General features: G+C 43.1%; 1 protein-coding gene across 5 annotated transcripts in view; it reads right to left on the bottom strand.

Moving 5' to 3' along the window:
• Window positions 1–13,221, bottom strand: part of PDCD11 (programmed cell death 11) — a 48,390-nt gene that overhangs the window by 15,593 nt on the left and 19,576 nt on the right. For all 5 annotated transcript variants that reach the window (XM_037804062.1, XM_037804061.1, XM_037804063.1 and 2 more), the window contains exons 8-20: window positions 12,154–12,261; window positions 10,650–10,856; window positions 9,888–10,012; window positions 8,708–8,768; window positions 7,911–8,057; window positions 6,027–6,278; window positions 5,324–5,464; window positions 4,598–4,792; window positions 3,556–3,726; window positions 3,011–3,230; window positions 2,023–2,172; window positions 1,495–1,610; window positions 862–1,403 (exon numbers count right to left, since the gene is read on the bottom strand). In XM_037804062.1, the coding sequence (XP_037659990.1) occupies window positions 862–1,403; window positions 1,495–1,610; window positions 2,023–2,172; window positions 3,011–3,230; window positions 3,556–3,726; window positions 4,598–4,792; window positions 5,324–5,464; window positions 6,027–6,278; window positions 7,911–8,057; window positions 8,708–8,768; window positions 9,888–10,012; window positions 10,650–10,856; window positions 12,154–12,261 (2,435 nt within the window). The remainder of the gene's footprint in view (window positions 1–861; window positions 1,404–1,494; window positions 1,611–2,022; window positions 2,173–3,010; window positions 3,231–3,555; window positions 3,727–4,597; window positions 4,793–5,323; window positions 5,465–6,026; window positions 6,279–7,910; window positions 8,058–8,707; window positions 8,769–9,887; window positions 10,013–10,649; window positions 10,857–12,153; window positions 12,262–13,221) is intronic.

A 13,221-nucleotide genomic window follows, 5' to 3' on the forward strand; every position in this document is an offset into this window, starting at 1 on the left:
GATTATATACTCCAATTGTTTCAGTTTAATGATGAAGAAACTGAGGTCTAGAGAAGATAAATAACCTACTGAAGAACCCACAGTTAATTACTAAAATTAATTTGCAAATTACTGGCCACACTCTGATTCCTTTTGTTTTTCTGGTTATTCCAAAAACTTCAGAGACACTAATGCAAGCTGTAATTAGATTTAAAGTAAATGAGTACAATTAAGGTGTGCGGTGAAGGATAATAACTGCTGATGTGTACTGAGAAATAACTATGTGCCACACAACCTGGTAGGCACATTACATACTACATTTCTCTTTCAATCTTCTCAACAACCCTACAAGGTAGTCACTACCATTACTCCCGCTTTACAAAACTCAGAGAGTTAAGTGACTATTAGCACATAATTTTAACTGGAAAATCTGGAATTCAAGCCCAGGTCTGACTCTAAATCCATGCTATTAACAACTATACTACAATCCATTAAAAAAAAAAAAGCACCATGCAAAAGGAATCTTTTGTGAATACCTTTTGCTAACTTAAAAGAGAATCCATGGAACTGCACAACAGAGAACGCTGTGTTAAACAATGGACTATAGTGAACTGTACAGTTATAAAAATGTGGTTTCATCAATTTTAACAAATGTACTACACCAATGCAAGGGTGGTATATGGGAACCCTGTATTTTATGCATGATTTTTCTGTAAATCCACAACTTCTCTAATAAAAAAAAAAGAGAGAGAATCTGATTTACACACAACTTTTTGGAACTTGTCAATATTTCCACTCCTTCTCCCACAATTACAACAATCTCCTCTCAAAGCCCCAGGCTGAACAACCTGCGCCAGCCCATCCCCCCAAAAGCCTTCATACTTGAATGTCTTCACATCTCGGCCTCCAATCACCCGGGCAGTGACTGTTTTCCCAACTTTCAGCTTGACAGTAGGAGAGGTGCCCACTGGAACATCATCTAGAATGTGGGAAGCATGGATACAGCCAATGACGCCGTCTTCCAGGGTCACAACCACGTGGGTGGCCTTAATGGACTTGACGGTGCCTGTGACCATGTCCCCAATGGACAGGGTGTGCTTCTTTATAGTCCCTACAACCAGAGGTGGATCCACTTCCTCATCCTCGTCCACTGTCTCAGACTCTTTCCGGGTCTTCCCCATGGTCCTCTTAGCAGCTGGCCCCTCAACAGCCAAAAGAAGACCAGTCACTCCCGGTTCTGTGGTCTTCAGGGTTAGGGAGACACCCTGTCCCACGTGTAACTTCTCTGATTCAAAGCGGAAGGTGTCATTGAGGTGAGAGGTCAGGGAGAAAGCTGCCAGGTGGCCAGTCTCTACCAAGGAGGCAATGGCAAAGGACTCCTCCAAGTGCTGCACAATCGCCTGGTGTTCACTGCCTTTCTTCAGCTGGAAAACAAAAAATCCACTATCTCCATTTTCCTTACAGAGCATGGTCACTCATTCAGGGCCCCACTGAGCAGGTTATAAGCAAGCTTACCTTTTTAGCTTTTCTAGTCACCAAATCCTGGCAAAGGGAAACATGTACTTCCAACTTTAACATATCAACACTTAATATTACAGCCTTCTTTTTCTGCCCAGATTCCACCTCCTGCCCTGCAGTGCAAAATCAAACAAAATGATCACCATACGGAGTAGGTAAGATAAGGTGCTATCTCCAAGAACCCTGCAAGCCCTTACGCTCAAGAAAAGAAAGAAGATGTTTGTCCTGTGTCTACATGGGCCACAGCTAGGGAAACCAAGTTCAAGTTCAGGTGGGCCCTAATTTCTGCAACCTGATATATAAAAATCTATATTTACCCGATTATAACAATTACAGGATTTATACCTAAACCACCATTAGTAGGTCTTGATTTGCATTCACACAAGGTAGGCAAACCAAAACTTGCTATTGAATCAAATCATTTATCTTATGCATTTGGAAATTCTATATCCAGGAGACGGAGCAATGGGCAAAAAATTTCCCCAACCAACCCCAATGGGCGAGAGAGAAGCCACCAGCACTCACCTGCCTGGTGATATCTGCTGGCTCTCAAGACCAAGTCAGGCACTGGGCCCCCACTGAATATCACAGAGCCATCTTCCAACACCTCCTGCACTTCTAAGTCAAGGACCATTCCAGGGATCATCTCAGACAGTCTTTGGATCAATAAAGAGTCTGCCAGAGAGAACCAAAGGAAATAGGGATTAGTAAAATGGAACACTATTACCATTCTTTTCCTCTGGAACTGTACTGCCACCACGGGGGAGAGTGAAGCATTGGAACCACTGTCAAAGTAAAACTATTACTGCAAAACTGTCCAGTATCCATGAAAACTCTAGTCAGAAGCAAAGAGACCTATGATCTCTGGTAATTCCACTTCATCACAATTCATGAAAAAAGCCCACAAATTCAGAAGCACTAGGGTTCACTTGGTTTCTGAATTTTCATTCTTTTTTTTTAGAATCTACCCTCCTCCCAAGTCTCTTGCTCCCAAATCCCATTAGGGTTCCAACAATCCCACACAATGGTTCAAAGTCTAAGATGGTCAGAACAACCCCCCCATGAAGTTTTCTAGAAGTTCCCTGTTCATTTTATCCTCCAATATATATCTGCTGAATACAGAAATGAAAAGTAAAGAGGTGAATGAATTTACAATAAATGCAAAGCTGAAGCCATAGAACTAAACTTTGATTCTGGACTGGGGGATGGGGGATACGTGTAAGAGGAATCTCTGGGATGCAGGGAATGATCTTTATCTTAAGCTGGGCAGTAGACAGGGATGTTCATTTTATAAACATTTAATACACTGTGCACTTAATGATTTGTATACTTCATGTCTTACTTCCATTAAAACAAAAAAAGTTTATCAAGAAGTTCTGTTTTATTCTGGGGAGCTCAGCAACTCATCCCAATAATAAGCAGACATAATTCACAATGCACACTCCCCACTCCAACCCTCATCCTCTGCCCTCCCACCCATCCCTCCCCCAGCCAGGGCCCCCAGGCACCCCACCTCGGTTGCTCATGAGGCTGCGCACACCTTGCAGCTCCTCCAGGCACTGGCTCAGGAGGAGGAGGCTGGTGGTAGCCAAGTCCCCCAGAGCGCAGTCTGACAGCCGCAGAGACAGCAGCATCCGTTGCTTCTCCTCATCCACGTTGGTCACCTTTGCAACCACCGTCTGCCCCTCAACAAAGTGGTCACTTGTGGAGGTCACAAATTTGTCACTCATGATCTGAAGGGAAAAGTGGGCAGAAAATCAGGAAAGGAAAGGAAGTCTCCATTAAAGTCACCCACTTAATGTGCCCAGAAAGGTGTGTGTTGGGGGGTGAGGAGGAGTGGGACCCAGGAAGTTTCTCCCAGCATTTGCTGAGTACAACTCTATTCTCCTGAGGGGGTAACCCAGCCAAAAAGGTACATTTGCCAAGTGGTGTCCTTGAAAGTCTTTCAAAGGACTGAAGTATCCTGCTCCTTCCCACCAACCCTCAGATTCCATGACCCTGGTTCTCTCTCCTCAAGGGGCCTCTGAGGAGTGCCTATTTACATGGAACAGAACTTACAGCTTTGGGAGCCAGTCCACTGAGACCTGAGGGGAACTGGACAAACACACCATACTCCTTGATGCTCTTCACAAAGCCAATGAGCAGCATTCCAGGATGGATTTCTGAGAAGTTCTTGGGGTCCTGACCACCTTCTATTGTGGAGACCAAGGCTGGCTTCCTGCAAAGGAGCTAGTGGTACTTCATCAAGGAATGTTCCAGGAAGGGCAAATGAAATACCCATCTCTCCCATCTCCTTTCTCCACTCTACACCTTCTGCTACTACAGTGACTGAATGTGGTCCACAGACCTGCAGCATTGGCAGCATCCAGAACTTGTTAGAAATGCAAATTCTTGAGCACCTCCCCAGACTTACTGTACTAGAAACTCTGGGAATGGGGCCCAGAATCTGTGTTTTATCAAGCCCTCCTCTCAACACTAAAGTTTGAGAATCACTGTTTTATTCCTTTCCTTATTAACAATTCTCCAGATTACTGGAGGTGACCAAAACGGGAACAGCTCATCTCTGTGGTTCGGCAGCTGAATCAATCCTCCATTGTCCCATTTCGCCTCTTCTGCCTATCTTCACCCTAAGGAGATTTTATTCCAACTTCTGTGGGAGAAGAGGCAGATCTTCCTTCAAAGCACCACACAAAACGAAAGGAAATACTTCTGAGCCTCATATTCTTAAGGAGAGACAAGGAGAAAGGGAGGTTAGCTACTACCTCCAGGGGCAAGCACTGAACACCTCAGGAAAGCTAGAGTTGTTCCCCAACACGCTGAACTCCCACTCACCCAGCTGTTTCTAGATCACTCTGCCCTGACCACCAGCATCTGCTAGCAGCATTTCTTCTATCCTGCTCTTCCTTTCCACCAGGGAAGTAGAATGGAAAGTGTAGGCTTGGTCACTGGTTTGATTTTGTAGAAGTTTTTCTGAGGTCAAATGACAGATTTTTTTCCACTAAGTTTCCAAGTAAGAGCAGAACTGGACCCAGAATTTCCCACCCAAGGGCCCATGACTCCCTCCATTTTCCACTATTCCACAGATATTAGTAAAGGATACAACATGTCCTTCACTCTGGCTCAGACACAAGACTCTGTGGAGAATGTCGCCTGCCTGGAGCCAGTGATACAACAGTGGGCCATTGGCAATGTGGTCTGACAGATGAGTAGTGGGAAGGAAAGCAGGAGTTCTGTGGGGCAGCACAGCCACCTCCAGCCCATCTTTGGTCTTCTCTAAAACCTTCACATCCACCAACTACCCGGGGAAAAAAAAAGACAAAAAATATCACCTGTCTTGAGCCGGAAGCAGCCCAGTCTGGATCAGGCAGAGTTTAGAGGTATCAAATTCCAGTACCAGGGATCACTGAGAGGCCAAGTTCAGAGAAGCAGCTCTCTATAACCCCACCCACAACGCAGCATGCACACACACAGCTCACACATACTGAGTCCCATTTCTGGGCTCATTATCACTCCTCTCCCAAGTCTCTCCACTGGGTCCCAGAGGAAAAACAGATAAGCTGACCCTAGAGACCAGAAAGGAAAGAGGGCCAGCAATGCACTGCTGAAAATACAAACCACACCATCACAGAACCCTCCTCCTTTCCTGGACAGCTTCCATTTGGTCTGGCACCCAAGAAGAACATATATGAGGTCCTCTCTAGCCCCAGAATCTTATCCAGCCACCTCTATCTTTCCCCTCTATGGGCTCCAGTACCCCATGTGTCAGTGGTACCCTGCTCTCTGCCACTGTAAGATAAAATGACTTTGTCTGCAGATGTCAAGGTACCTGCCCAACGTTAACAGCTTTTCCCTTCTTCTGATTCTGTCCCACACGCTCTTTCTTTGGTTCTGGATCACTCAACAGCTTGAAGGATAAGAGCATCCTCTCTCTGGATGGCTCACAGCTCAGCACCACAACCTTCATCACCTGGTGAGAAACCCACACATGCGTGGCTATCTCCTACCCAGCAGGCCTTCCTGGCCCCGAAGTGTAGTACCCTCCACTAGTGCTGCAGAGGCCTTGAGAGATCACCAAGACTTAGATCAGATCAGAAGGGAGCAAGAAGCAGTGTATTGAGAGCTACACAGAACCCTTCCAAGTAAGCTCTCTAGATGAAAGGAAGACATGAATAATTATTTTGGTACAACCCAAAGTTTTAAAAAATCATTTTTCCTAGACAGACCCAGACTCACTGGTGTTATAGCACTGCCCCCTGTGGTGACAGTGGTCTCAGAACAATTTCTGATTATGAAGGACTCCCAGTTTTCATAGGGAGAGACTGATTTCTTCCAGGTTATGGGTCCGAATTCATTAATTTGTCAGCTTCCACTGACAAAAGGTTTCTCTGTTTTGGCTCCCATCTCCTGCATTAGCTGGCTCAGGCCTACTGCCCTTCTTCATTCATTTAAAAAGCAGCCCTCCTCCTACTCCTTCAAATCTGTGTTCATAGGGTCACCAAGAATAGGGATCTGTCCAGTGGAAGGGTTACCTGTCCAGGATAAAAAACCCTCTCTGGGTCAGGGATATACTCTCCACTGAGCTCATGCTTGGGCACCAGGCCCTGAACATCATTGTAGAACTTCACAATGCAGCCACAGTCTTTCACACGGATGATGAAGCCATGAGTCTGCAGACAGGGCTTGGCATCAGCATAGCAGGTAACAGCAGGCAGTTTGGACTCTACCAGGGTTTTCTTCAGGGTCATCATCAGCTTCTTGGCTTCAGGGTCACAAAGCAAAACCTAGGGAAGGGATATGGGCCATTATCAAATTACCCATTATCAAGAGATCCACTGGGCTGGACTCTGCAACCTCCTGAACCCAAAGGCAATTGTTCTATCCCTAAGAACCTGCTGCTTTCTCTTTCCCCAAGAATAATCTCAGTTGTAGATCCCACACTTCCTGCTGGATGAGAATCTAGGGAATACTGATCTACATTTCAAATCTATTTCCTCCAAGAAGTTGCTGCAAACTTCCCCAACCTGGCCCTACAGCAACACACCTTATCTCATCACACCTCCAAAGAGTCCTATGTTGCAGTTACCTATACAGTGCCTTAGCTCCCTCCTGGATGACCTTGCATCTAGACTAACTGATTGGTTGCATCAAAAACTTCCCAGTACTGTCTTTTCTTAGCTACAAACTAAGAAATCTAGCCATCTCTCATCCCTGAAAAGGTCATTCTCCTTCAGGGCAGAGAAACTCCTTTATTTCTAAAACGAACAACACTGCTATAAAATTTTGCACCAATGAGAATTAATACCTTTTGCTGACTCAGTGAGCCAGTTTGAAACTGTTATGGACCCCACAAGAGCCATGATCTTTTAACCGAATCTTGTGTGGAATGTTTTGATTGACGGTTTCCATGGAGACGTGACTCACCCAACTGTGGGTGAGAGCTTTGATTAAATCATTTCCATGGATATGTGACCCCCACCCATTCCAGGTGGGTCTTGATTAGTTCACTGGAGTACTTAAGAGAGCTCAAGAGCCAACATAGACGCTGACGCTTAGAGACCAAATAAATCCCCTTTAAAAAAGCCAATCCATTTCTGATTTTTTTTGCATAATGGCAGCATTAGCAAACTAGAACACTTAATAATAATGAAATAAAGTAAAAATCATACCAGGTTCGATGCTAAGCACTTTACATGTATTGCCACATTTAATCTTCACAACCTGTGAAACTCCTCTTGGGATTCAAACCTTTCTTATAAACCACCCACATTTTGGCAGCTTTGTTTGGACTATTTCTCAAGACGTGGAACACACTCTCTACTCCTCTCTAACCTTCCAAATCCTACTCATCTTTCTCTAGTTCAGGTTCACCTCTGCCAGAAATCTAGAAGGTATTATTGTCATATATGGCTGAATTTGAAAACTGGCTTAGCCATTTACTAGCTGTGTGACCTTGGGCAAGATACTTAGCTTCCCTAAGCTTTCATTTCCTCACTTGCAAAATGAGCAAATCAGTGCATACTTTATAAAGTTTTAAAAAGGTTTAAATAAGATAATGCAGGTCATTTGCCTAGCATAGCAACTGACACAGAGTATGTTCCATGGTAGCTGCTACTGATATAATCACTTACTCTTGCTGCCCCAGCCCACTCTCACCAACCTTTTCTGAAACAAGACCACAGCATTTAGCCTATACCAAGCCATATGGCAAAAGATCACAATGGCTTACTCTCTCTCTCCGTATACGGATATAATGACTTCCAACTATACTATGAGACTCCCAAGGGCAAGAAACCAGTGTTCTCTCCTCAATACCAGGAATAGCACTGAACAAACTGCAAGTGTCAATTACTCATTTTGTTTCAAAAGGTAGAAAAGTCAGCCAAAACCCCAGTAGGACCCCTTCAGACGCTCACCCGGCACTTGACCTCATCCCCAACATGGTATTTCTTCTCTGGATTCTTCATCAGGATATCAGCCAGGTGCATAGAAGGTACCAGGCCTGTGATTTGCTCGCTCACTTTTACCAGCATCCCATATGGCTTTACAGTGTGTACTGTGCCCTAGGGAGTCCAAAGAAAATTTGCCATGATGCCTTAAGAATGATCTTTCTTCTAACTCATACACTAAAGCATGTCATACCTGTCTTTCAAAATCCACCTTGCTAGGTTAACCTTGCTAGGTTAACTATGCTAGGTTAACTCTTAAGGATAAAATACACAATCCACACCCCCCAATCTGGATTTCTAAGAATTGTTTATGGGAATCTTCACATCTTCTTGTGTGAGCATGTACTTTCTGCTTGCCTTACAAGTCTGTACATTCTCTAAAGGAAGGAACTTTGCTTCCTTAGGAACAAACACTTCATATAAAGGGGCAATGCTCAATTAGGGCTAAATGGTTGGACAGGAGAGGGAACAGGCACTGGTTTCTCACTCATACCCCACGTAGCTCAATTATCATAGAACTAACTTTGCACCTGGTCTAATTACCACCATGAAATCCCAGGATTTCTGATCTACTGCCTCTGTGTAGTTGGATGGTGCTAGTAAAATCTTATCCTGAAAATTAATTACAAGTACTCAAATGGGCAAAGAAGCAAGGAACTGACTTTAAATGTGTTAATACAAGGACTAAAGAGATGACAATTAACCTACGAGCTGACAAATGTTTGAAGATGGGTAAGTATGTAATTATATGCTTGAGGTCTTACCTTTACCACCTCCCCAGGTTTAATGTCATGGTATCTAAGGTACTGAGCTTCAATAATAGACCTAGGAAAAAGAAAACTTACAAGAATAAATAAACTATGGCAAACGCTGCCTAAAATTCAAGGCTACAAAAACCATGCTGGTCCCTGAGGATCTGGGGGAAGGTGCGGATGTGTTGGACATCCTCACCTGGACTGGTGTTGATGTTGTCACAAACATTGGGACTGGCGGTTTGATGTGCTGAGCCCTCGAGCATGGGACTTGCCCTTATGAAGCTCATTACCACAGAGGAGAGTCTAAACTTGCATGTAATGGTGCCTAAGAGTCTCCCCCTGAGTACCTCTTTGTTGCTCAGATGTGGCCCTCTCTCTCTCTAACTGAGCCATCTCGACAGGTGAACTCGCTGCCCTCCCCCTACGTGGGACCCGACTCCCAGGGTTGTAAATCTCCCTGGCAATGCAGAACATGACTCCCAGGGATGAATGTGGACCCGGCATCGTGGGACTGAGAGTATCTTCTTGACCAAAAGGGGGATGCAAAATGAGACGAAATAGTTTCAGTGGCTGAGAGATTTCAAATGGAGTCGAGAGGTCACTCTGGTGGACATTCTCATGCACTATATAGATAACACCTCTTAGGTTTTAATGTATTGGAATAGCTAGAAGTAAATACCTGAAACTACCAAACTCCAACCCAGCAGTCTGAACTCCTGAAGACAATTATATAATAATGTAGATTACAAGGGGTGACAGTGTGATTGTGAAGACCTTGTGGATCACACCCCCTTTATCTAGTGCATGGATGAGTAGAAAAATGGGGATAAAAACTAAAGGACAAATGGGGTGGGATGGGGGGATGATTTGGGTGTTCTTTTTTTCACTTTTATTTTTTATTCTTGTTCTGGTTCTTTCTGATGTAAGAAAAATGTTCAGAGATAGACTGTGGTGATGAACGCATAACTATGTTATCATACTGCGGACAGTGGATTGTATACCATGGATGATTGTACGTAGTGTGAATGTATTTCAATAAAACTGAATTTAATTATAACAAAACAAAACAAAACAAAAAAAAACCATGCTGGTAAGAAAAGAAACCTCACCAAGCGAAGCCAGGAGAAACTGTGAATGTGCAATATGGAACACATTTTTACACCCCCACAAGTGTTAATGCCAAACTTACGTCCTCAGAGAAAGACAGGCCATTTGATCCATTTGGCTATAGTCGATAATTCTACACTTGTGAGTGTTTCCTGGCTTGAAGTTCTCAGGATTGAAGAAGTTCTTAGAATTGGAGAGATGGCTGACCTACAAAGTATCGAGTGATTAAGAACAAGGCAAACACAATGGATCCACATCAATCAAACTTTAAAGTAGACCAAATGGCTCAATACATTTATCCCCTACAATAAAAATTATACTTTGCCTACTACAATAACTCCTCTAACTAAAACAACATCACTCTTTAACATCATAAAATCTCTGTAAGGTCAGAGAACAGCCTAGACCAATGGTTGGTAAACTGAAGACAACACCTATTTTTGTAAATATGGGAAAACAGCCATACTCCTTCATTTACATATTGTCTATGGGTGCTTTCATGCTACAACAACAGAGCTGAGTAGTTAGGACCAAGACCATATGGCCTGCAAGCCTAAAATATTTACCATATGGCCCTTTAAGAAAAACTTTGCAAAGACCTAGTCTAGAACCCAACTCATTCTTGTAACTACACCAAATAGAAATCAAACATGGCAAGATGATTCTAAGGCTTTTAACATAATAAACAGACATGGTTTTAGTTCCCTTGAATACTCTGCCATGCCTGGGGACATCTTAAAGTAGAAAACTGATAGCAATGGATGAAGGGAGCAGAAAAGGACCCAGGTATCCCAAAAGTTCTTCTAGTAATAAGATCCCTGATCAAACAAAGTAGCCTCTTTACCCGAGCATAGGCCAGAGCCCCATCCTTCAGCTTGAAGGTGGCCCCGGCCTTTCTGAAAAAGCCCTGGACAGGAACATCATCCAGCACAGCTCCAAGGTACTGGCAGGAGAGCCGGGTTAGTGAGCGCCCAGGTTGCAGGAAGACAGGGCGCAGGCTCAACCGAACAACTCTGGTTCGAGGATGGATACAGAGGACGCAGGCCTTTACCTAGGAAAAGGGAAAGGGCATCATGAGCAAGAGTAGGCACACAGGAGATAAGATACCCTAGAGCAGACGTTCCGAGGCTCTAGACTCTGCATGTATGTAAGTTCTATACACATATATGCCATGTATAAAAGTAGTAAATGTATATACTCTGTACCTAAGTTCTTATATATCATGTCTATAAGTGGTGTAAAATTGACTTGGGCAATTAAGCAGCATGTGGAAAGGTCAAACAAACTATCTGTGAGGGACTGTGTCTAACTAAATCAACCCTTACTCATGGCCAGGAAAAATATACACCAGGAGACTAACACCAAGAGGCTAATGCATATGCAACAGAAACCATCTACCTGTATCAGTAAAAAGCCAAGATTCCCTGGTGTCTCTCCAGGCATTTTCACAGACAGCAGGCTAGTCAAACCCTCAAGAGTATTTAATAGGGAGAAATAAATGAGCCCGTTCACTCATCAGAGACTCATCTAAAACACTCCAGGAAAGCCTGGTCTGATCACAAGGTTAAAACATATAAAATGTCTCAACTATATATGAAACTATGAATACAGGGAAAAAAGAATGACTAGGAACAGGTTCACCAAAATGTTACCAGTGTTATCATTAGGTGGTAGGAAAACAGATTTTTACTTTATTATTATTATTAACACATACTTCTCTCAAATATCCACAATATGCATGCAAAATTGTTTTAAAAAGAGAGAGAAATCATTTTAGAATTAAAAATAAGAAATTCTGAATAACAGATATCGGTATTTTCTTCCCAAATATCCATGTTCATTGTAGAAAATTTGAATAAGACTAGAAAATCATCCAGAGTTAATCACTATTAACATCTGATCGCCTAATCTTCCAGTGTCTTACCCATATGTAGTTTCCCCCCCAAAATATTGGATCCATACTATTCACAGTACTTTTAAAACCTGTTTAGCTATTTAAACATTTATCTTATCCTATGTTAAATGGTATCCTCAAAATTTTTAGTTATAAAAGCAAAATATTCACTATCAAAAAAATCAAGCTATATAGAATAAGAAATAAAAACTAAAAGCTGCCTTCATCACACCTGCTCCTTCTCTTATCTCAGCCCCCCAAAGTAATCATGGTAGTGTTTCTTCCAAAACATTTTCTACTCCCCCACCCCACCAAAACATTTTCTACTCCCCCACCCCATCTCTGCATACCCATACACATTCAGTCTTAGGACCTGCCCTGTAGCTAGCTGTGATACTGGGCAGCTGAACAGGACATAATCAGATTCAAGACAAACAGGTGCAACATTTCTTACTTGCTGGTTTGGGAAATATGTTCCAGTTTTTTTTGGATCCAGGTGCATAAAGTCCACCTGGCCTGTGAAGAACGAGAGGAAGTTTAGCGTAAGGCCAAGTGGAGTCACCTAGAAATTAAAAAATAAACAGCAAGTTAAAAAACATCTCTTGGAAGGACCCAGAAATGTAAGAGATAATGTTCATACTAGATCTTCAAAGGCCAAATATTCAATGCCACATTAACTCTGGTCTCTCCTCCCCCAGCTAACCCTTATCAATCTTTCTTCCTAAGAAATTACATAGCATGACAACTTCAATTTGTTTCTTTATTCAGTAAGCTCGTACCCCTTCCAGTGTTAAAAGGGGACATCAATCCTAACACCCTCTAAGACTCCCCATGGGATGGATGGCTCTTTGCACAAGTATCCTCGGCGAGCCTGACAACAACCTGGACAAATTGTTGCTACACGGTTATTTGCCAGACTACAAAGGTAAAACCCAAATGCTTACAAAAGTGACCATAAGGCAAGCTGATTCACTCTATGGAACCCCCAAAAGGCTAAGGAATTGGAAGTACAAAGGACCTCAAAAGAAAGTAGTGAAATAGGTGACTGAAATCAGGGCAAGTGGTTAAAAGTCTGATTACAAAGTTGTCAGATCCCCAGCTCCTCTCCTTCATCCTACCACCTCTCTCTCTCCATAGAAAATGGGAAATCTGCTCTCTCTGAGAAAACTGCACCAGACTCAAAGCAGAGGAATGAGGATTAACCAAAATTCTGAATATGGTATAGGGAGATATCCAGTCCCCTCTTCCCACCTAGCTTCCAGAATTCAGGCAACCAGACTGATACCTCCTGGGGAGAGATTAGTAGATCCTTTCCGGAGAAATCTAACAATGCCAGAGAAGACCTATAACAATGACATTTAAAGGTTGCTCAAAGAAAGAGACCCGATCACTTTGTAGTGAGTCAACAAGCCCTACCAAGGCATTCAGACTTCTTATAAGATTTTTAGTGCCTCACTCTTAATAGTCAAAGCAAAAACTCAATAGAGAATTGGCAGTTCATGTTGAAAAATTCTTCCACAAA

This window comes from Choloepus didactylus, chromosome 15 (genome assembly GCF_015220235.1).
Source record: "Choloepus didactylus isolate mChoDid1 chromosome 15, mChoDid1.pri, whole genome shotgun sequence".
NCBI classification, from domain to species: Eukaryota; Metazoa; Chordata; class Mammalia; order Pilosa; family Megalonychidae; genus Choloepus; species Choloepus didactylus.